General features: G+C 34.1%; 1 protein-coding gene across 6 annotated transcripts in view; it reads right to left on the bottom strand.

Moving 5' to 3' along the window:
* Positions 1 to 6,891: 6,891 nt before the first annotated feature.
* Positions 6,892 to 22,335, bottom strand: part of TTLL7 (tubulin tyrosine ligase like 7) — a 154,266-nt gene continuing 138,822 nt past the window's right edge. Inside the window, exons 20-23 of one of the 6 annotated variants that reach the window (XR_002645650.3) lie at positions 17,495 to 17,668; positions 11,487 to 11,591; positions 10,001 to 10,104; positions 7,752 to 7,771 (exon numbers count right to left, since the gene is read on the bottom strand). Coding sequence is in view for 5 of the 6 variants with exons in the window: in XM_022580983.3 (XP_022436691.1) it covers positions 11,471 to 11,591; positions 17,495 to 17,668 (295 nt within the window). In the remaining variant the exon portion in view is untranslated. Of the gene's footprint in view, positions 7,772 to 9,986; positions 10,105 to 10,139; positions 11,592 to 17,258; positions 17,319 to 17,494; positions 17,669 to 22,335 lie in introns of those variants that run through there. The other 5 variants (XM_022580987.3, XM_022580986.3, XM_022580988.3 and 2 more) reach the window with 5 other exon arrangements.

Raw genomic sequence — 22,335 nt, 5'->3', positions numbered from 1 at the left:
TCTGCCTCTTCCCACAGGATCTGCTTGAAGATGTTATACCACAAGGTGACTATTTTATTGAAAGTAATATAATATTAATTAATTAATGATTACATATAAATAATGGAAAGAGACTAACTGAGCAATAGTTCAGTTAAGTAGCTTAACAATGTCACTAAGAGTGACAGCAGAGCTGAGCAATGGAAAAACAGTACCAGATACTGAGGGCAGAAACAGTGTCTTTTAAATTAATCTTTCCATGTATTTCCTCCTAATGAAAACCGATAACAGAAGCACATTATAGATGAAAAGATGTTAGAGAATATATAATCATTAAAGCAGCAAGAGTTGTCTCTCTATCATTTAAACCTCAGAATAGAATATCTAGTGATATAAGGTTGTTGCTAATATTATTGACAGACAAACAGGAAGATCATCATATCAGTAACATAGAAAGAAAGAATTATCACACTGCAAAGATCAATGGGAATGCAATTTGCACTGTTACAAGTCATTCAGTTGAAGATATGTGAGAATCAAGTTTTAAATACAACATATAATCAGAATCTATTGTGAAACCATATAATAAAAATAACTTTAAAAACTGCATCAAATCAATAAGGTATTTCCTTACTAAAATAAAAGCCTGACCTCTGGTACAGCTATTTTGAATGTTATCTAGCATAAGGAATGAAATGCATCTCTCTCATTGATGACTTCAGAAATGCACAAAAAATCTTCATAACCACCCTATCAACACTGTCATTATTCTCCCCATTTTACAGATAAGGAAAATGAGAAACAGAGTATTAAGGTCAGACTCTTAGGAGGTGGTAGGACTGGGATTCAAATTCTGACAGTTTCACTTCTGAGTCCTGCCTCCAAGCAGCTGCATTACACACCTCTCATCATTTGGACTAAAGCTGAAACTGTAGAAAATCCAGGAGTCCTTTCTGAAGAGAAAGTTTAACTGTTTTTTGTTTTTTTTTTTTACCTCTTCCTATTATGTGCTCCTATTTTTAATCTAAATATTAAGCATCAATTCCGCTTTCTGTTAAGCAAATTACTCATGGTACCTGGATGCCTATAAGGGCAATTCCATCTGGCAACCAGAGCTAAGCCCGCACATTATAGAGGTCCTCCATGTCACCAAGAATAGAACATGTTACAGAGTTTCTTACATATCTCTGTTATTTATCCTTAGTATATTTTATTATAACGATCTATTTAGATGACTTTTTCCTCTGCTGGAATTGCAGCTCATGGAAAGTGAGCATGTTGTCTTATTAATCATTTGTTTCTCTGGTATCTAGCACAGCTCCTGACATACAGCTGATACTTGATACATGTTTGTCAAAATGAAATTACATGTCTCAGCCAACAAAAGCAGGCTTGAAAGGAACAACTTCAGCCTGCATATTAAACACAAATTTTTTACACTAAATTTTTCACAATAATTTTTTAAAAAGTAGACAATCCCTTGATCTCTCTCCTTCATTCCTCATATAAAATAGGTCCAAAGGTCTGAAGGATTCTTCCTCAGAAATGTCTCTTGAATCTGGATCCACCCACCTAAGTTGAGGCCCTGGTCCTCACTCCAGTCCTAACTAGTTTCCTGCCGCCCAGCTCAGTCTTCCTCCTTCTTCCACCAGGCCAGCGTAGCCAACTCCATAAGTCGCAGACCCCACCTCCTTACTACTTGATTTTTTTTAATGCCCATCGATTCCAGTGTGTAAAGGGTATAATCCAAACTCTTAACTGTAGCATCTAAGGATTTTGCAGTTTGGGCTCAACCTACATCTCTTCATCCACTCCATACCCCAACCCACGCTGAGCCACACGGAGCTTCTCGGCTCTGTGAGTGAGTAGGGCCCTCTCACCTCTGATATTCCCTGTATCTGGAACCCTCTTCTTTTCTTTTGAAATCCTGCTCATATATCAAGACCTAACACCACTGCTGTCTTGTGACACTGTTCCCAGTTCTCCCACGCAGGATGCTCGTGGTTTCTGCTGTTCTCGCACAAAACCCTCATATCTCCATTGTGCCACCTGCCTGCGTTGCCGCTACCTAGCAGTGCCTATGTATCTCCCTACCCAGAATGTGAGGTCTGTATACCCCAGAGCTCCGTTCAGCAGTGCTTGGCAGGTAGGAGGCCTAGTGCTGTTTGTGGTGCTGACAGCATACATCAAGCCCTGTTGAGCAAAACCAAGAGCAGCCCATAAAAAGTTTTCACTTATTATGATTTTTCTTTACATCTTGTTTCAGAAAAGCCATGTGCACGGTAATTCTGTGATGTTTATACTTAGCATTTCCTAAGAACAAATACGTAAGTCTGTTCCTTACAGAACACTCTATTTTCCCTTCTATTCAGTGTATTCAGAGATCTTGATGGTTAGAGGAACTTTTGGGGAATTGAACAGACACATTGTTCCCTTGACCAAAACTGACCTGCTTCAAGAGGAGGAACGAGCTAGACAGCAAGGCTGGAAATATGTGATGGGAGGACCTGAAGCATGGCCCAGAGTGCTGTGACAGTTCGGGGAGCTCTCAATCCTAAAATATCACCACAGAATTGTGTTTCTCTGGGATGGTGGAGAAAGGCATCACGTGGAAGTAAAATGACAGCAACGAACATTTATTGGGAGGTATGCACCAGGCTCAGAACCCTGCATAGAATAGTCCAGTTAGTTCCCTTACAACACTATAGGGAATGCCCTATTCTACCATGAAGAAACTGAGGCTCAGAGTCATTGACACCCAGGTCATCTGGCATCTGAGGTCAGTCTTTCAACCAGCATCTTACTTTACTTAGAATAACAAAATCTACAGATTTTGGTTTTGTTTTGTCTAAAATCCCTGGCTGTGTAAATAACTTTTTTTTTTTTTTTTTGCGGTACACGGGCCTCTCACGGTTGTGGCCTCTCCCGTTGCGGAGCACAGGCTCCGGACACGCAGGCTCAGCGGCCATGGCTCGCGGACCCAGCCGCTCCGCTGCATGTGGGATCCTCCCGGACCGGGGCACGAACCCGTGTCCCCTGCATCGGCAGGCGGACTCTCAACCACTGCACCACCAGGGAAGCCCTGTGTAAATAACTTTTAACTTACTTGTGATCTTGAGACTGAATTTAGTGGGTATATGTACGGTGTTTTTATAGAATGGGTGAAGATGAGCACCATCTGGTAACAAGTTTCCTTCGTCTCATTCTTACAGATCCTGACATCCTGATGATACCCGACAGACTCAGAATGACAAAGAAGAGTCTTCTGATCGTCGGTGAGATTTTTTTTATATACAATGGGGAAATGACACTACTTTACTACAGAGACTAGTGGTTCCTATTTTCCTCACAACACAATTCTCATATAGACAAAGTTGGTTTTTATTTTTAAGAAACGAAGACCCTGTCCCACTCAGGTAGGTCATAGCAGAACCAGGACTGGAACACACATCACCTGCTTCCTATTCCATTGGATGTTCTATTACATAAGAAAAGTAAAAAAGATAGTAGATGAGAAATAATAAGCTAAGGAAGGTAATAAAGCAGACTCCAACCTTTATAAAGAACTTCCTTTTATTTTCCCAAAGCCTTGGGATTACTTAGCAAGGTGTTATGGTGCCATGGAGTTCTCTAGAAATCTGTAATCCCCTATTTAATAATTAAGTACCTAGGTCAGATGTGCAAACTGGTGTGGAAATTTCTAGCATGTATAAGAAGCAAGATCGATATTAGAACATTTCAGCTCTAGAAGTGAGCTTCTCCTGGTTTATCAGGATGTACATTCTCAGGAGATTCTAAACCACACAACTTAAGAGAAGTGAAACCATTTACCTGTTGCTCAGAAAAAAATGGATACTATGTGGACCAAAATGCTGAAAAAAGTATTAATCCAAAAGTGTAGACAATAATGCAGAAGTGGAATCTGCCTTTGCACTTTGTATACATTTATAAGAACTCAATGTTTTAGTTAAAACAACCAAAATAGGCAATGGTCATTTAGTATTTTTAGAGTGAGAATAATGTGGTAATGCTTCACATGGTAATAAGTGGAACCAGAGGAGATGAAATGCAGAAAATTAGAAATGGTCAGGAAAAAAATTCAAAAACACAAATATAAGTAATCTTTGGCTGAGAAACCTGAGGCTAAAATACAAAATGAAGCTAGCTTCTGAAGAATGTACTTATTCTTTATTTGCAGTAAATGTTTCATGACAACAAGACTGTTGCTTCAGTTTGGAAGAGTCAAAAACATAATGGGATTAGCTAAAGTTGCTTTTCTTAAAAATAATCCCTTCATTTTCTTCCACAAATGTTGAGTTTTCCTTTGTACATCACATTATGATGTAGAACATTTACTGAACAAATACCAATTTGAGTTCAAATGATATTAGGGTTTGATGATCTACCTATTTTTAGACTAAGGACTATGTGATTTTCTGAATTCACATTTTCATCATTTTAATGAAAATGAGGTAATATGTTGAAATTGTATTTTCTTAGATTGCATTAAGGTTTATATACTCTGTATTTTTCACACACACTGTCATACATTTTCCACAGAATCAGATATATTATAACCATGGCAATATATTAACATTTTTACTGCTAACAGCATACTGTATTGCCATTTTAAAAAATAAATTTTATTATGTTTCTTGACCTTTAAAAAGTTATCTTATTCTATCACTAGCAACAGCAGCATCTGTAATAGAACAGAGCTTGGCTAAATTTACATAGTTTTGTTATTATCCTTGAAGGTTTTTGTTACAACAGTGCCAATTTATGTGGTTTATGTCCGCTTGCACCTGTTCTTAGGACAAAATTTGGAATTTGCTTACCTTCACTGTATATTTCTACTTCTATATAAAATATTGAAGGCTGCCTTGCTATAAAGTTATAAAAATGGTGTCATTTCTGTACAAAAGTCTAGACACTACTTTCCAAGCCAAAATTTTAGTATTTTTGATAACTATATAAAATAGTTCAGTTTAGGTCATTATAGTACCATTCAGTGTATAACTCCCTAAATATACTGAATAGCAGTATTTTTCCTATATTTTTAAAGAGGGAGACTAATTTGGCAATATTTCATAAGGACAAATAGAAATGAAAGACGAAACTTCTGAAGGCTCCCAAAGTGTCTAACATACTGCTTAAGGAAAACTCAACCACAGAAAATAAATTGGCTCAGTAGATTTTGTCTCTCACAAATACAACAAATTTTTAATAAATTCCAGCTCTGAAGGAAACTTATCAGCCACAGACAGGCCTTTTTGTTTATATAAGAAGAGTCTTTCAGATGGCCAGCAAGGGCATCTAGATATACTGTCTGTTATACAAAGCTCTTATCATCTGCTGATGGGTGGCGTTAGACTCTCATTAAAGACAAACTTTTATCATGTTAGACCCAATACATCATTAATAGTTTTTCATAAGGGCTTGAACCACATTCTGACCACATCTTAAGCATTTTATATTACTTTGCATATCATGATTATGTTTCAAGTATCTAATATAACTCATGTTTACCATTAAGACTACTTAGCTGCAGTCATCCTTCTTGGGTCAAGACATTCCTGCTGAAACACTTGTTCAAATATTCCTCTGGAAATGACCAAATTCTCAAGCAACAAGTGCAAGTAGATTCTTGCACTAGATTTGTCAGTGTTCATAATTATACCACAGTTTATATTAAATAAATAAATTAATAAATACCTTGATTCCTTTATTAGTGAATGACTTGGTGTAGTTAGGTGTTTTCCAAACCTTAGTCAATAGAAGACTAGTCCTGGGAGATGCATTTCAATAAGATACCATAGTGGAATTAGTTTAGGAACTAGTGTTATGTCCCAGTCCCTCGCTGGGGACTCTCAAAGCATCTTAGAATACTAAAGACTCTTGATAGGTCCTGAAAGATACATACAAAGATACAAAGATGTATCTTATACATCCAATGTTTTCCACATTTACTTGACTGTGGTGACGGACATTTTCGTCACTATATTCTATATGTACATGAATAATCACTAAGAGACTAGTCTCTGCAAATTAAAGATCTATTATCTTACTTTCTACAAAAGAGCTAAATGTTAATCTTATTTTAAGGCACTACAAGAAGTTTTCTAACACTTGACATTATTTCAGAATGATTTATTTATAGTTTTAAAAGATTTTCAATCATTTACTATATGTATATTTATCTTACAAATTATTTGATATAATAGGGAGATACTAAACTACCCACATTGGTCTCATCTTTATCTGTCACTGAAAAAAATTCAAAGTTTAAAGATTTTATAGAATATTTTTACTTTATAAAATAACAAATCTTTAGAACTACATTTAAAAAGTCAATATCCATATCACTTGTTGCTGAGGTATACATGCATTAAAGTTCCTATCATGATAGATTTTTATCCAAAGAGCTTCCTTTCTTTAAAGGAAAAATATTCAATTTCTTTATATACAATCATCTTATAGACAATGGTAATAGTGGCAATAAGACTATGATATGCTACTTATTGAGGTTTAGTATATTTTAATAGTGCTAAAATTATAAATTCCTGAAAAAAATGTCATAGCTGAGATGCTGACACATTTCTATTCAGATTAGTAATACTATTGTTATAATGATGCTAGAAAGATATAAAAATGTCATTTCTAAATTTTAGACCAGTCTACCTTCCAGCTAACTAAGAGAGGAATTGACACCAACTCTGTTTACTCAACCTGACTTTAATAGCAGGTAAAGTTATCCCCACAGTTCTACTGCTGACTCTACAGCAGAAGAAAATTACTGTGAAAATATATTTCATCACCCTGAAAGCTTAACTGAGAGCCAGTCTCTTCTACTACTAAAAACAGTGTGTGTGGGGGAGGGGGAGTACAGAAATAACCATTTGATGACATATGTAGCTTTCTTATATTAAACATTTTTTTATTATAGTAACATATCTGAGTAATTGAAATAACTTCACCATACAGATATCACATGCTGAAGCATGACAATGCAATACTAATTGCACATTGTGTTGACATTTCAAGCATATTTTCTGTAACAACATTTGCATTCATATACAGGTAGTAAAACACATGGGGATAATTTGAGTCATGATTCATGGTAGCAAATGTATTGCTTTCAAGCTAACCCTCAAACCCAGAATCTTCAGCAAATCTATTAATATTCAATGTAGTAACATGTACATTAGTTATTGTATGAACCAACCAGCTCAGGACCAAGAACTGTCATTGTTAGCGTTTGAAAGAGAAATATCAGCATTATCTGATTATTTTTGTAAGGTAAGTCTTCTTACTAATTTAGAAAATATTAGTGTACTGAATGATGACTTTACCAATACTTTTCAAATTAGCAGGTGGGGATAAAATAAAAACTTTATGTAGCTCTTTTTAGGTAATACAGCCCAGTTAATGCAGAATGTTTCACCTGAATAGTTTTCCTTCAATACCCATAACAAGGCAAAAAAGCACCAAAAAAGGGCAAGAATCTCAAGGTGTGCAATTAGTTTTAATTTAACAATTTTTGGTCGCAAGACTGTTATTTGTGGCCATTATCTTGGTTCATATGGATCCAGACAATTAATGCTTTTTAGACATTGAAAGTTCAACCTTGTTCTTAAAAATCTCAGCAGAAAAACTGAACTTGATCCAATAACACATCTTATAAGTTTTATTGTTGCTGAAGCAAAAATACACCACCATAAACCAATGTTTAAAAGGCAGGATTTCTCTTTTCTTGAATTTGTCCATGCAAAGGTCAAAACTTCAAATGGAACTTAAGTTTAAAAAAGAAGAAGAAAGAAAAAACAGTGTAAGGAGTAAAATTTTGATCATCAAAATACTTTCAAAATTTTAATTTATTGGTAAGTAGCATTAGTGCAAAATATTTAGATAACTAATTCAGTTCTTGAAAGCTTTATTAAATTTCTCAATTTAAAGAGAAAAGAAATTTTCAAAAACCATCAGGTCACAGGAACACAACTAATTGTACTTACACTTTTTATTGTTTAACCCTTAGAACCAAGTAAACTAAGACTCAAAATGTAAAACAGCATTACAGAACAGAAAAGAAAAGTATTTATTGTCACTCTTCTCAAGGTATTTGGTATTATATTTTCAAGAATATACGTTTAAGAATGAAGCAATGCTTTATAGAAAACTAGAAATAATAGAGTTTATGCAACTATCAATTTTTTGGTACTTTTGAAAATAAGTAATGTGGAAGTTTAGATTTGAAGAGAAGTTTTAAATGGAATGACTTTGTCATGCTAAAGAAGAAAGCATTTGGATTAATTTATATTAAAACGTGAAATTTAGAGTTAGGGAACAAAATTCTATAATCATATACTTTCCAAATTAAAAAAAGAATTAGAATGAAATCTTCTTCTTGATGTCTAGAAGCCACTATCATCTAGCTGTGTGTAAATATTAGATGAGAAGAAGATCGGGGTTTTTTGCTTGAGTTTGGTTCATTTTAGTTCTGGGGGGAGGAATTAGTAGAAAAATTTTGTGTATTTAGACCTAATTCAGATATATGAAAAAATTTGTATAGATCTTTGCATCTGATAGAGGTTACCATTGGCATTTCCATATTTGATCCTGTTATAATTTCATTTTTACACATGCAACATGAAATAAAATTTGTTGCTAATTATCATAATATGAATCACAAATAGTTCCTTCAACAGAATACATAAAGCAAATGGTAATTATTACAATGCTGGATTATTAGAGTGAAAACTAATCTGCAATCTCATACAATGTTCATAGATGATAATTTAACATTAAAAGATTACTTCTTGTACAATTCTGCAATCATTCCAAACATATACAGTTCTGGAAAGCATTAGTCACAGAATGAGCAGGGATATATTTTTTAATAACAGAATGAAAATACGCTTTCATCATAAGTAAACCAAATTCCCTATCAAAATCTCTTGGTAAGATTGAATAGCTTCTGAGTTTTTCAGATAAAGTTATTTTCTCTCCTAGAAGAGAGAGAGTCAGACCCATACTATCACTTATACTGCTACGTTTTAACTCTATGAATAAAAAATTTATAATAAAAACTAAGGAATATTTTATATCACTAAAATATTTCTATGGCCTCTAAAGACTTCCATGGTTTATTACTGTATCTTCTTTTCTTAGTTTCTCATTAGGGAATAAGCATTAACACAACCGTAGTCCACAGCATACCAGGTAGTATACATAAATAATGAGCACATGGCTTTTATTCACAACTTCATCATATCAGGCTAGATCAGTATAAAGAGGCAAATGTGGGCAATAAAATTCTAGCACTCAAACAATGCCAGACTTAGGTAACTAGAGGAATGAAAATGAAATTTGCTCATCAGTAACTAACTGGGTAGTTCCATACATTTAAATTTACTTTTATTGTATTTATTTTTCCCCAGGGGGAGACATGTTAGACATTCTTTTTTCGTTTTAAATAAAAATTTCACTTTTATACAACTAAGAAAAGAACTTCCAAAGTACCCACTCTAGCAAATTAAGTCACCGTTGTGATTTAAGCTAATGCAAGTGAGTGGCCAACAAACTGGGTTGATATCATATATCAGACACTTGAAATTGTGTCTCATTCATGAACAAAATCATGAATTTCAATGAAAAATGACTAAAACTGCTCCATGAAAAGGCCTACTTGATGATCATTCTTATAATAATTTTGTTAATCTCCCAATTTTTGCATTATTTATTCCAAAAAATTCTAAACATATTTAAGAATTCACAAAATGGCATCATAAACACTCAGAGCTACACTGCAATTTCCTTCATCCTGACATCCTTATCCTCTTTTCCCACAAAGACAATAACAAACTCTTCTTTGGGATGCAATTAGCAAGGAAAAGTATCCACTGGAATACGGATGATAGGTAGTCATAAAGAATCAAGTAGCCAGCAATAATTTAGGGAAGAACCTATTTTATCCTAATACAGCCTCAGAACATGGCTTTAAAAGCACAATATATCAACTTACAACTTTGGGTTGCCAGTTATCCAGCTTGTGAATTAAAGCAGGCCAGTTTGCCCCTCTCAATTCTCCTTCTGCTTTGGGACCATTTCTCCATTTACTGGAAATAGCTTTCAGGATAGTAAAAGGAGGTAAAATACTCATGAATGTTGCAAATAATTACCATCTGTGAGAGAATAAAAATACTGGGAGAAGTTTAAATAAAATTCTAAAAGGTGAATATTGCAATCTCTAAGGATATCCATGGTACTATTTATATTTGTATAGAAAACTGAAAGCTCACTCATTGTTTTTGAAACTGTAAGCAAAAAAAAAGGAAGTAAACTGCTATGAAACTTACACATAATAACTTTGGACAAGAAGAAAACTTCAAACTCTATTTTGATTTTTTTTTTAATTCTCAAGGGCACATCGATAACTAATAATATTTAGTAATCAGAATCTCCTATTTGCAATAATTTAGATTATTTTCTATGGTGCAATATGAAACTCTGTATTAGTCTTTGCAATGTAATTTGGTCTCAGCATTGAGAGACTTATAAAATAAGTGTGACACTTCTGTAACACTGAAATAAGTTTAAAATATCAGCTCTTTGAACAGAAGAAATTGTATTTGACCATATGTACTCATCAGAGATATACTTTCCAAAAAAAAGTGAGTGGTAACAGCGGTAAGAGATACCAAAATCATACGGAACAATTTTGTCATTACCACCATTTTCTGTTCCCTTTATGTGACTCCCAATAAAAAGTAAAAATACAAGCTAGTAAGTTTTGTTTATTTTTAACCCACTGGATTGTCTTCCATTTTAGATCATAGTATGACCTTACTAGATCCTTACTGAAAATTTACATTATCACTTTCACAAGTAGCTAAATTTCCACACTGAGGGATAAAAATCTTGGAGAATCTGGTTGGGATTTTTATAGTACTTTACAGTGTGCTATAGTAATGACAAACCTGTTTCATACTTAATCCTATCATCAAGCAACACCAGGCTTCTAATTTTTGTTTTCATTTTAAATAGCCACTATATATGAGAATTAATAAGGTAATTTACTATTAATGCTTTTTCAAGTCAAAAGACATATTACCAGAAAATAATTTAACACTGTAATGGGATCTTCAAGATCAATTCTGTTTTATATACTCTGCAGCAAAAATAACATTTCTAGTAGGAAGGTATTAATTATAAACCTAGCAAATTCTAGACATTCACATATTTGTGTAAACAATTTTAACATGGTTTATTACATTTCCAGAAAGGTTAAATCTTATATCCAGTTTCCTGCTAATTCTTCCTTCATATATTATAATAAATATATGTTATTTGAGTGCATGTGTGTACATAGTTTCACACACATATATGTCATATATACATAAAACAGCACTTAATGGTCACTGTCTTTGCAATGTCAAGTTGGGAAAAATATGAATTGCTATTATGCATAACCCATGGCGATCTTCCCTCTGTTTCACAAATGGCCATACCGGGATGTAAACAAAACACTGGAGCGAGCCATTCCAGGTGAACTGTATTTCAAGTTGTAGGTTGGTGTTCTCATGAAGAATTGTGTACTTCCTGGTAGTAAATACCTAAAAATGATAGTTAAAAAATTAGACTTTACAAACTAATATTAACATCTCTCACTAAAATATTATGTGGTTAATAATTTGTACATCTTACGTGAGAAATGATACTATAACAATGCAACCCACATAAAAAGATTTCCTCTCCTGAGTTGAGGAGGGGAGGCAGGGAGAGGGTCATAAAGCCTCACCCAAAGAGTTGAATATAGATGTAACATGTGATCTTAGTGTCCCAAGACATCCCATAAACAGCCATGAACTCACATGATAGGAGACTGTTTATGTGACTCATGTTAATTTGGAATTCATCATTCACCTCTGTAAATAATGTGTGTAACCAGTCAAATATTTCTTAAAAACATGTGACGTGAGAATTTGGCTAACCAATTAAAATAATGTTTCAAGGATGTTGAAACCATTGATTATAATTTAATAAATATATAATTGATGTGTTATGACTATAGGTAATCTAAAAGAAAAAGTTAAAGATTAACATTCATAACTAGATTGTAAATTTTATATTCTTGGACTACTGGGTGCTTGTGATTACAGAAAACCAAAAACAATCATAATTACAGGTTGCATGCAACCGTTTCAGCCAAATATATTTCAGAATACATAAATTTTCCAGATTTTAGGACACTATAGTATATATATTATATATAATGTAACATCATCAGGGTCTTGGGGCAGCATCCTGTAAACAAATCATTAATATTTCTGTAGTGAAATGGAGAAATATTCACAATAAATTGGATAAAGACTATTAACAACTTCGTGTCAATTCAGATGTGCCAATAAATGGGTTACTTTTATTTTATTTTTATTCGTTTGAGTTTTCAGAGCTTTGGGATTCAGTAATTACAAGTAGGAGTGTGTGCCTGTATAATCTGTTTTCTCTGGAAAACCTCTGATTAGCATTAGGCCAGTCCAATCTATATGTTGAGAGAGAAATGATCAAGGAAATCCACATGAGCAAATGCAAATAAGCATCACTATTAAAAGCGTTAAATCCTGGTAATGATGAGAAGGACATGCTAGAAAGTCAGGACAAAGATATCTATAAAAAATTCCAAGAGCAGAAGTAGCAACAGAAGGAGATTTATAATTAGTCTTGAAAAAAGAAACAAAGGTAGAGCATCAAATCACTTATTTTCTTCACTTGACTTTAGCATCTTCCAGCCACAGTATCATACTTCCAAAGACACATGAAGAAATTGAAGGCCAAGGATTAGCTACCTATTCTATATGAAATAATGTTGGTAACTACTAACCTCTGTGTCAATGGGAAATTACATTTATAGTTGTGTTATATGAATTTTGTAGAAGAATATGAATTCACTATGATCAAACTGCATATAGCATTCAGATTAAAATGGCAGAATTCTCCATAATATTCATAAATATCATTTGATCATGAATTATCTGATAATATCCCCTTAATCTATTAATTAATATCACAAACTATAAATAATTGCTCAAATCATTAAGTCAATAGAGCAGTTAAATAATATACAACAATATAAATTAAATCAAAATTGCACAATGGGTGATGAATAACGAAACGATTTCTCACATCACAGATTATATAAATTATTTTCTTAATACCACTTAGGTAGTTTATATGGATTAATTATTATGTCAAGAGCTAGTGGAGTCATGATGATTGATCTGATATCTTCTGCCAGGAAAAGGCTACCCTTCCTATCTAGGGCAAAGGTGCAAAAGAAACTAAAGTGTTTGATCAAAAACCACTATTCCATATTAGTTGAGAGCTATTCTATCTTCTACTGAAAATACATTCTGATTTCATTGATAATTATTATAGTAAACAGTAACTTTTGCTGACTTTCTTTTGAAGAATTTCCAAGCAGTAGTTACTACTGACATTACGATAACATTCACATAGCCTTCTGAGCTAAAGATCTCCATTTTCACAGATGAAAAAATAAAAGTACAAAGTCCAGGGTTAGAGCTAACTAATACTATTTCCTTTAACACTATTTTGTATTTTAAAAGTGTTTTTGTGTGCCAGGACCATTATAATTGATTTTAGAATATTAGTTATTTCTAATGATTCTCTATGATACGTATTATTATCAGCTCCATTTTAAAGATGAAAACACCAGAGTGCACAGGAGTTAAATGCCTTGCCCACAGGCACGTAGCTAGTAAGTGGCAGAGCCAGGATTCAAATCCATTTGGTCTCACTCCAGAACCAGTGCTCCCAGCAGCTATACTATACTGTTATTTCTGTGTGAATCCCAATTTTAAAACTAAAGGATATAATGATTATACTCATTTTTTTCAGAAATATAAAGTATAAAAAACCTAGAAAGTAGAAAAATATTATATATCTGCAAACCTAAACTTTTTAATAGAAGCAGAAAAGGCTAAAATAAAACTTTTTTAAAGACTTAGAAAGGAAAAGAAATTCAGTGTGAACTAGAAAAAGCATATAAAATCACATTGGAAGAAACATTTTGCTTCCCTAAAGCAAGTGCTGTGGGATATTTTAAAGCATTACAGGGAAACACAATGGATTATTTGCCTTAATATCTCCATTAGTATCTCTTGGGAGATCCCACACTAGCTGAACATCAAAGATTATTTTTGAAATGTTCTTTGCAATGAAGTTAAATAATACAATTTGATTTTTTTAGCAGGAAGAATCTCTAGAAAGTGGTTCTATAGATTGTATCTAAAGAGTTTGTGCTAAAGCACCAAAAAATGTGAAGTTTCCAGCTTTATTTTTATTGTAGCTTACTCTCGAAGTACAAAACTAGCTAACTTGTAGCTAACTCATCCCAAGGAGAAACACCTTAGACTTACACATTTTTGTTACATTTATTCCTAAGAATTATTCTTTGATGCTATTGAAAAATGATATTGTATCTAAAATGTCATATATTCTAGCTGTTTGTTATTAATATAGAAAAAATACAATTGATTTTATCCCAACTTTGATTTCATCAAAATTGTTAAATTTACTTAATAATTTATCTGTAGATTTACTTAGATTCTGTGAACACAATCATATCCATTAGTAATGAGTTTTAGTTCTTTCTCTCAAATCCAATGCCTTTTACTTCTTTGGCATGCTTCCTTGAATGAGCTAGGTCCAACACAATGGTAAATAGAAGCGGTAATAACAGTCAGTCTTGTCTTGTTTCTCACCTCAGAAGGAAAGCCTTCAACATTTCACCATTAAGTATATGATTGTAGGGTTTTTGTACTTATCCTTTATTAGATTAAGGAATTTCCCTTTGGTTTCTAACTTGCTAAGCATTTTTTAAGCATGAATGTAATATACTGAATTCTAACAAGTGACTTATCCTTTTTTTTTTGAGGTACGCGGGCCTCTCACTGTTGTGGCCTCTCCCGTTGCGGAGCACAGGCTCATGGACGCGCAGGCTCAGTGGCCATGGCCCAGCCGCTCCACGGCATGTGGGATCTTCCCGGACCGGGGCACGAACCCGTGTCCCCTGCATCGGCAGGCGGACTCTCAACCACTGCGCCACCAGGGAAGCCCATCCATATATTTTTAAATGATTTTTTATTCTACTAAAATTACATTGATCACTTTTTAATGTTATTGTACAATTAAGCTGATGCAATAAACAAAAGTAAGTCATGATACATTATCCTATTTAAGGTTTCTGGGTTTGTTTTGCTAATATTTTATGTAAGATTTTTCCATCTATGTACAGGAGTGAGATTAGACTGTCAATGTCCTGGTCAGGTATCAAAGGTATGGTAGCCTCATAAAACAAGTTAGAGAACATTCCTTCCTTTTCTCTCTTCTCTGGGTGGGTTTAATTAGATAGAATTAGATAGTACTTCTCTCTTCTCTGGGTGGGTAGAATTAGATAGAATTAGATAGTAATTTTCTCTTCTCTGGGTGGGTAGAATTAGATAGTAAAGACCTATGAATCTGGACTTATCTTTGTGGAAGGGTTTTTAATTACTGATTCAATTTTTTCAATAATTAAGAGTATATCTTCTTCTCACTTTTGGTAATATGTGTTTTTCAAGGAATTTGTTAACAATCTAAATTACCGAATTTATCAGCATGAAATTATTCATATTTCTTATAAAATTTTCAATATTTGTAATATCTGCAGTAACATCTCTATTTCTATTCTTGACGTTAACTATTTTTGTCTTTTACATTTTGATCAGTCTCACCAGTTGTTTATCAATTTTATTAGCCTTTTAAAAAACCCACTTTTGCCATTTTGATCTTCTTTATTCCGTTTGCATCATTATATTAATTTCTGCTCTCATTTTTATTATTTCCTTTTTCTGTATTCTTTGGGTTTACTTTAATATCATTCTGTCATCATTCAGGACGGTTGCTTAGATCATTTAATTTTTGCCTTACCCCTCCCTAATATGTTCATTTAAGCCTATAAGTATTCCTATAATAATGATTTATGTACATACTGTGTTTTTATTTGTAATATTTTTGTTATCACTCAGTTAAAAATATTTTCTTACATTCATTATGATTTCTTCTTTGATTCATGGGTTATTTAAAGTATATTTTTTATCTTTCCAAAGTATGGATTTTCTGGATATTTTGTTATTTTTAATAGCACGTGATGAGAAATAATACTCTGTGTGATTTCAATTTTTCGAACTATGTTTTATTATTCCACTATATAGTTGATTTTTATAACAGATTCAGATATGCTTGGTGTATTGTATTCTGAGGTCACTGAATTCACTATTATATGACAGTTAAATTTGTTAATCATATTGTTAAAATGTTCTTTGTCTCTAATTTTTTGAGAAGTATATATTAAAATCTCCCTCAATGGTTGTAGATTTGTCTATTTTTCCCTGTAATTCTGTCAACTTTTGCTTTGCAAAACATCTGGGACATTGTCACTTGAAGGAATCTATGGTGTTTATCAAGGCCCCAATCTTTGACAGGCCCTGAACTCCTACTTTTTTCCCTTAGGCCCATGAGTCTGTCAAAAGCATTATTCAGTACTAACTAGTACTCACTAACAAGTACCTGGTTTTAACTCTCTGATGTCTTCAAGCAACTGTTTTGGTATTTTGTCCAGCTTTTCTTGTTGTCATCAGAGGGAGGATTTGTCCAAATACCCAGTGCTTGCTCTATTACCAAAGGCAGAAGCCCTAACTCAGTGGTTTTTAAAAAATGTTTTTAGCCACGTAAATGAGCTTATATGGAAGCTCAGTACATGAAAGATAGAAATACAGAGATGCTGAGACTGAAAATTGTCTCTGAGAGTACTACAACTTACACATACTAAAAGTCACATATTTGTCTTTAATTCTAAATGGAACTACGACTGTCCTGAGAAGTGCTAAAATGTACTTCCTGTTTATTTGTGTATCTTTGCAGCTTAAAAACAATATTTTCATACTTTTGGAAAACTACCTATTTTAACTGGACAATATTTATAAAAATCCAGTTTTTAAATGGAACTTAAAATCCACCTCCCATAGATCTTTTTGGTGATGAAGGGAATAGTAGAGGCATACTGAACAATAAAAATTAAACTAAAGGCATCTTCTCAACTATATTAGGATAAAGGACAAATGTTGAAATATCCCTATTGGGGGAAAAATTAAATTTATTACCCTTTTGTATGCTCTTACTTGGCTTTTGAAAGCAAAAGTATATAAGTTAAATAATACCATCTCCATGTAGGTTATTTCTGTCACCTCCGGGTTTGTAATTGCTGTCCTTGTTCAGTCCTTTAAAGGTAAAGATTGTTCAAATTAAAAGAATCTTATAGATAATAGCATGTATGAATTTTTAGTCTTTAGCTTTTTCTCTAACCATATAGACAAAAAGAGACTTTCAATTTCAAACTGCATTGTGGCATTACTTTATATAAAACTCACAGGGTCTAGGAAATGTAAACCAGTACCTGGAATTACCCCAATTGGTACCAATGCCTGAGAGTGATCCTCTTGAATCAGTTGCATATTTGTAAACCACTAGCAGGCACTGTTTACAAAGCTCGACCAGGCGCTGGCAACATTGGAGCTGCAAAGGAGTCACCACCTCCGGGCTTTTACTGAAAATACTCTCCCAAGAGGATCTGTTGGCATGGAAACAGGCATGACCTCATGTGGCTGTTAAAAATGGCAACCAACTATATCACTTACCTAGCAACAAACCCATTAAAAAAACGTAGAAATGGCCTCACACATTTGAAGTGACTACAGATGGTTGAGAGGTATAAAGTAAATATACAAATTTGGAAATTAATCTTTACATTAAAAAAACACAACATAGAATTCATATCTTTAAAGACTTCACTGCTGCTAGCTCTAAGTAACAGGATGGTTTCCCAACACCTCCTAAAAATTGAGTTACTCTACATTAAAGTAACTGTAAAATACTGAGCTAATTTCTCACAAGTTAGGTATTCTAAGAATTTACATTTTCTAGGAAGCTACATTTATTTTTATATTAATAATGATCCCACAAATTAAAAAGTTGCTGCAACTTAATTTGTGATCTCTTAATTGTTATCTCTCAGATTCTCTCTGAGAATTTTGGTTAATCATTTGCTTATGACCACCCCTTTCAAAACACTTTCATATGTAATTATGTCCATGATATTCCTAGAGCACAGGTTCTATACTGTAGATGTAATGTAATCTCCACAAGTCCTGCCCTACTGCAGTTCCAAAGGTAGTGTCTTCCCTCCTTCAGTGCACTCAGCTTAGTGCACAGCAGGCAGCAGTACATACTGTCTTGGTAAATTTAAATGTGTGCATGCATGCATGCGTGCGTGTGTGTGTGTACACATATATATGTATTCACAATTCCTAAGCTGATTGTCATGGCCCAAATCAGGAAACATCTTATCACCCTACCACCATCGAGAAAGGGAGAGAGAGACAGAGAGAGAGAGAGAGAGACAGACTGACTTATTTCCTTAGTGTAACTGAAACTCCTTTCAAGCCTCAAGGGGAAGGTTTGCTTTAAGACTTGGTAATGGTTCAAGTCTCATTTTACATAAACCAATTCTCTTAACCCGCAGAGAGAGAAAAGACTAGATTTTCAGAAAGAAAAAAATATTAAGGAAAATATTTTTCTGAAGAAATGTACTTCCCAGTGGGAAATTCAAAGATTCCATTTTCAATCTTCTGTGGATATTTGATATCTTTGGAATTTTTAAAAAATGCTTTAGAAACTCAGAAAGGTATTTTTTAGTAGAAAGGCTACTGTTTATTTTTTCAGGATAAAAGAGCATGTCATCAGTGAATGACAGATTTTCTTAAAGGGAATAAGATTCAAATAAGTAGATTGAAAGGAATAAATTTTCTTCCATTTTCTAAGATGTTCGGGGCTAAATGTAATACTGTTTTTATTATTTAAAAAGGATTAAAAGTTACTTTCATTCAAGAAATAGTAATATGTTAGCTAAATTAACTCTAAAAATTTAAATTATTACTAAATATAAGAAAAACTAGATATGATATGCATATTTGTGTGTATATAGATATATCTCCAATTTACTTGATGTAATCAAGAAAAACAGGAGAACACCAATTAATAAGGGAATATGTTTATAACTGATAAGTCTTGATCTAGCAAGGCTTACATGACTGGGCCCAGAGAAATCAAAATTTCATACAAACGTAAATACACAAAGAAAACATTCTGACTGTCTGACTCTCAGCTGAGCACTTTTACTTTCTCTCCCCTGGGATTCTGGGTATTTCTGTAAAAGCCTACCTCCATCACCACCCTCCCCCCTGAACTTGAATATATTTATATTTTGATACTTTGGAGACATCTGATTAGATTCACTATCAGGTCCCTCACATCACGGTAATTTTTCTTTTGCTGACTTGGAGTACAGACGTAAGAAAAGAACACATAAAATGGAGGAAAGGCAAAGGACCTTCTTCAAATAGCACCTTAATTTGATGTAACACTCTGAGTAATATGTGAGTTATAATATAAGCAGCTTTGGCTTCTCATTCTCTCATTGTTCCTTAAATATTCAAAATAAACATACGAATCAAGGTTCTCTACCTAATTTTGGTGTGTATGTTCACCACCACTGACCAAAGACCACATTCTACTCTATTAATCCATATTTATGTGTCAACACTCCAGAATCACTCATAAAGAAAAAAGAAAATGACCAGGACTTGCTTTGTTTGGTACTAGGCTAATGGCACCCCCTCTGCACAAAAGAAACCTATTCTTCAACCTGAATGTTTTTGAACCGTGTCCCCTCCCTCCTACCCACTACCTGGCACAGCTGAGTAATATGAAATGCCTCTAGAACACGACAGCGTCTCAATTTTCAATACTAACACAAAAAATTTTAAGAAGGTGAAAGGATGGAGAAATAATTTAAAATACCAGTGCCTTTATCAAAGAACCCAGGGTCTTATCTGCCTGCTTTCTAAATCTAAATTCCAAGGAAATGGGAGGGCCAAAATCTATGAATTCAAAAAGAAAAATTAAATGGTTAAAAAGTTCTCTCCAGAACTCCCTAATCCTCAGAGAAATATGAAAAGAAATGACTTCAAATGACATTTTTAATAATATAACAATAAGATACAGAATACTGAATAACCTCCCGGTAACAAAGGGGAATGATTAATGAAATCCAGAGACTTGAAAAGCCTCATATTATCCAGTAATCCAATAATTTTTACCAGCTTTTTCATCAAAATATTTAATAAAGCAGCTATCTAAAAAGTGAAACATTCATTTCTTTCTCCTCTGGTAGAAGCCCAAATGAATGACTGAGTAGCCCAAAGAAGAAAGGAAAGTAAGAAAAAAAAAAAAATCTGGACTACACCAACCGGACAATCAGCAACAGAAAGATTAATGAGCTGAAAAGTATGAACAACGCAACATCCAGTTGAAAGTGATATGAGAACAGTAAGAGTCACATCATTTTAAGTAGTCTATATGATACGCATACATTTTCAGGTAGGCATATAATTCAGCCTAGAAGCAGACTGCTGCCTTAGAATATTCCTTACAATTTCTTCTTTCCCTGAGATTGTAAAAGAAAAGCTTTTCTATGACAAACTTCCATAGGAAAATGTCTTTGGCTAAAGGGTCTAAACTAGATTCTTTTCTTTGGGGTTTACATATCAGGAGTTTGAGTGGAAAGAGGGCTTTTCCAAATAATACATTCCTTCTCCCATAGTCCCCCTGCCTCCTCCTCTTTGCTTTACCTGGCAAATTCCTCTTCTTCCTCATCTTGAAAGTCTAAGCTGAAATATTGCTTCCCTTGGCCACCCTTCCTGAGCTCTGTGGCCTGAGTTTGAGTCCCATAGCACCTAGGCTTCCCCTAGCTCAGTAAAACATGGTGGATAATTTTATGCATGAAAATTCCAAAAGCTGTTCCCCTGGAGAGGACACATTCAGAACGTGGAGCATCATTCTGAATAGCACTCCCAGGAGGCTGCATGTGATAAAAAATGGTCACTGAGCATGGGCTTCAGCAGCCTGGAAGAGCAAGAGAGGGGGATGAGGGTGTTTTCTCTTTGATGCATCAGCCAAACCCCTGGGCCAATGCTAGGAAAACCTATGACAAACATCTACAATATTCTTTGAAGTCTCTGGACGTGGACAGGGAATGGTTTATTCATTTTGTTTTATTATTGAGATGTTGACAGGCAGAGGCAGGAATCAAGGTGGCCCAGAGTTATTTGGAATGTTTTTTCTAAGAGTTTTACACCTAACTGTGAAAGACAGCTACACCTTTTATTAAAATCATTCCTTTAGAAATGAGCTAAGAGTAGATTTTTACCTAGACCGCTAGGCCGTTAGATCAAAGGTTAAAGGAGTATACATTGACTAGATACGATTCAAAGAATAAGCAGAACTAGTCTGGGTCCAAAGTGACAATCAAACACACACAAAACTATGTGACTTCACTAAGTTGAAGAAGCCTAGGAATGCCATTTGTAAAGGTACAAAAAAAAAAAAAATCGGATGTAAAACTCATCTCTACAAGCCTCCAAGTTTTTAAAGAAATGGATGGAGAGTGGAGGTCAAATAGGACTCAAAGCTACTCCTTCTCCAGCCGCTCCAGTGCAGTGGGCTGGGGATTGGGCTAATGCTATGGGCTTGCAGTATAGCAAGCTTGGCAACCATGAGCAATGCTGCTTTGAGAGGACTGAATAAAGCATAGAGTTAAGAGCTTGGGCTCTTGACTCAGACAACCTGGGTTTAAATCCAGGCTCACTATGAGAACTTGGGCAAGTTATATACTTTATGCTTCCATTTCCTTATCTATACAATGAAAATAATAATAATAGTTTACTCAAAATATTGTAGTGGTAATTATAAAAATGTTTACTATGAAAAACAGTATCAGGCACTTAGTAACCTTTCAATAAATGTTATTTACATTCTTTATGATTACTAGTAGTAATAGATACCACCAGAGACATCTGGGGGGGAGTAGTGTGCTAGGTACAAGAGAAAAGGATTCTGAATGGAGTCAGAGTAAATTACCAAAATAGTGTCATCAGCACCAATTTCAGTAGCAGACTACCTCAGTGCCTTCCATTTGTGAAGAGTAGCTGAAATCCATGTTCAACATTCCAACCAACGGATCAAAAAACAGAAAAAAATTCTAATTATGACTTTAGATTAAGAGAGCTTCTACAGACAGCCATCAACTAAGGGCCATGGAGTACAGTTCAAATGTTTCACTTAAGTCTCTGTAGAAATAATTTATGGCCGAGATTATTCTCAGATTTCATCACAACCCAG

Source organism: Delphinapterus leucas, chromosome 1 (genome assembly GCF_059928025.1).
Source record: "Delphinapterus leucas isolate spDelLeu-1000000601 "Yukka" chromosome 1, BTC_Dleu_Yukka2, whole genome shotgun sequence".
In the NCBI taxonomy this organism is placed as follows: Eukaryota; Metazoa; Chordata; class Mammalia; order Artiodactyla; family Monodontidae; genus Delphinapterus; species Delphinapterus leucas.
Note: the sequence above shows the minus strand (reverse complement) of the source record. Positions and strands in the feature narration are given on the sequence as shown.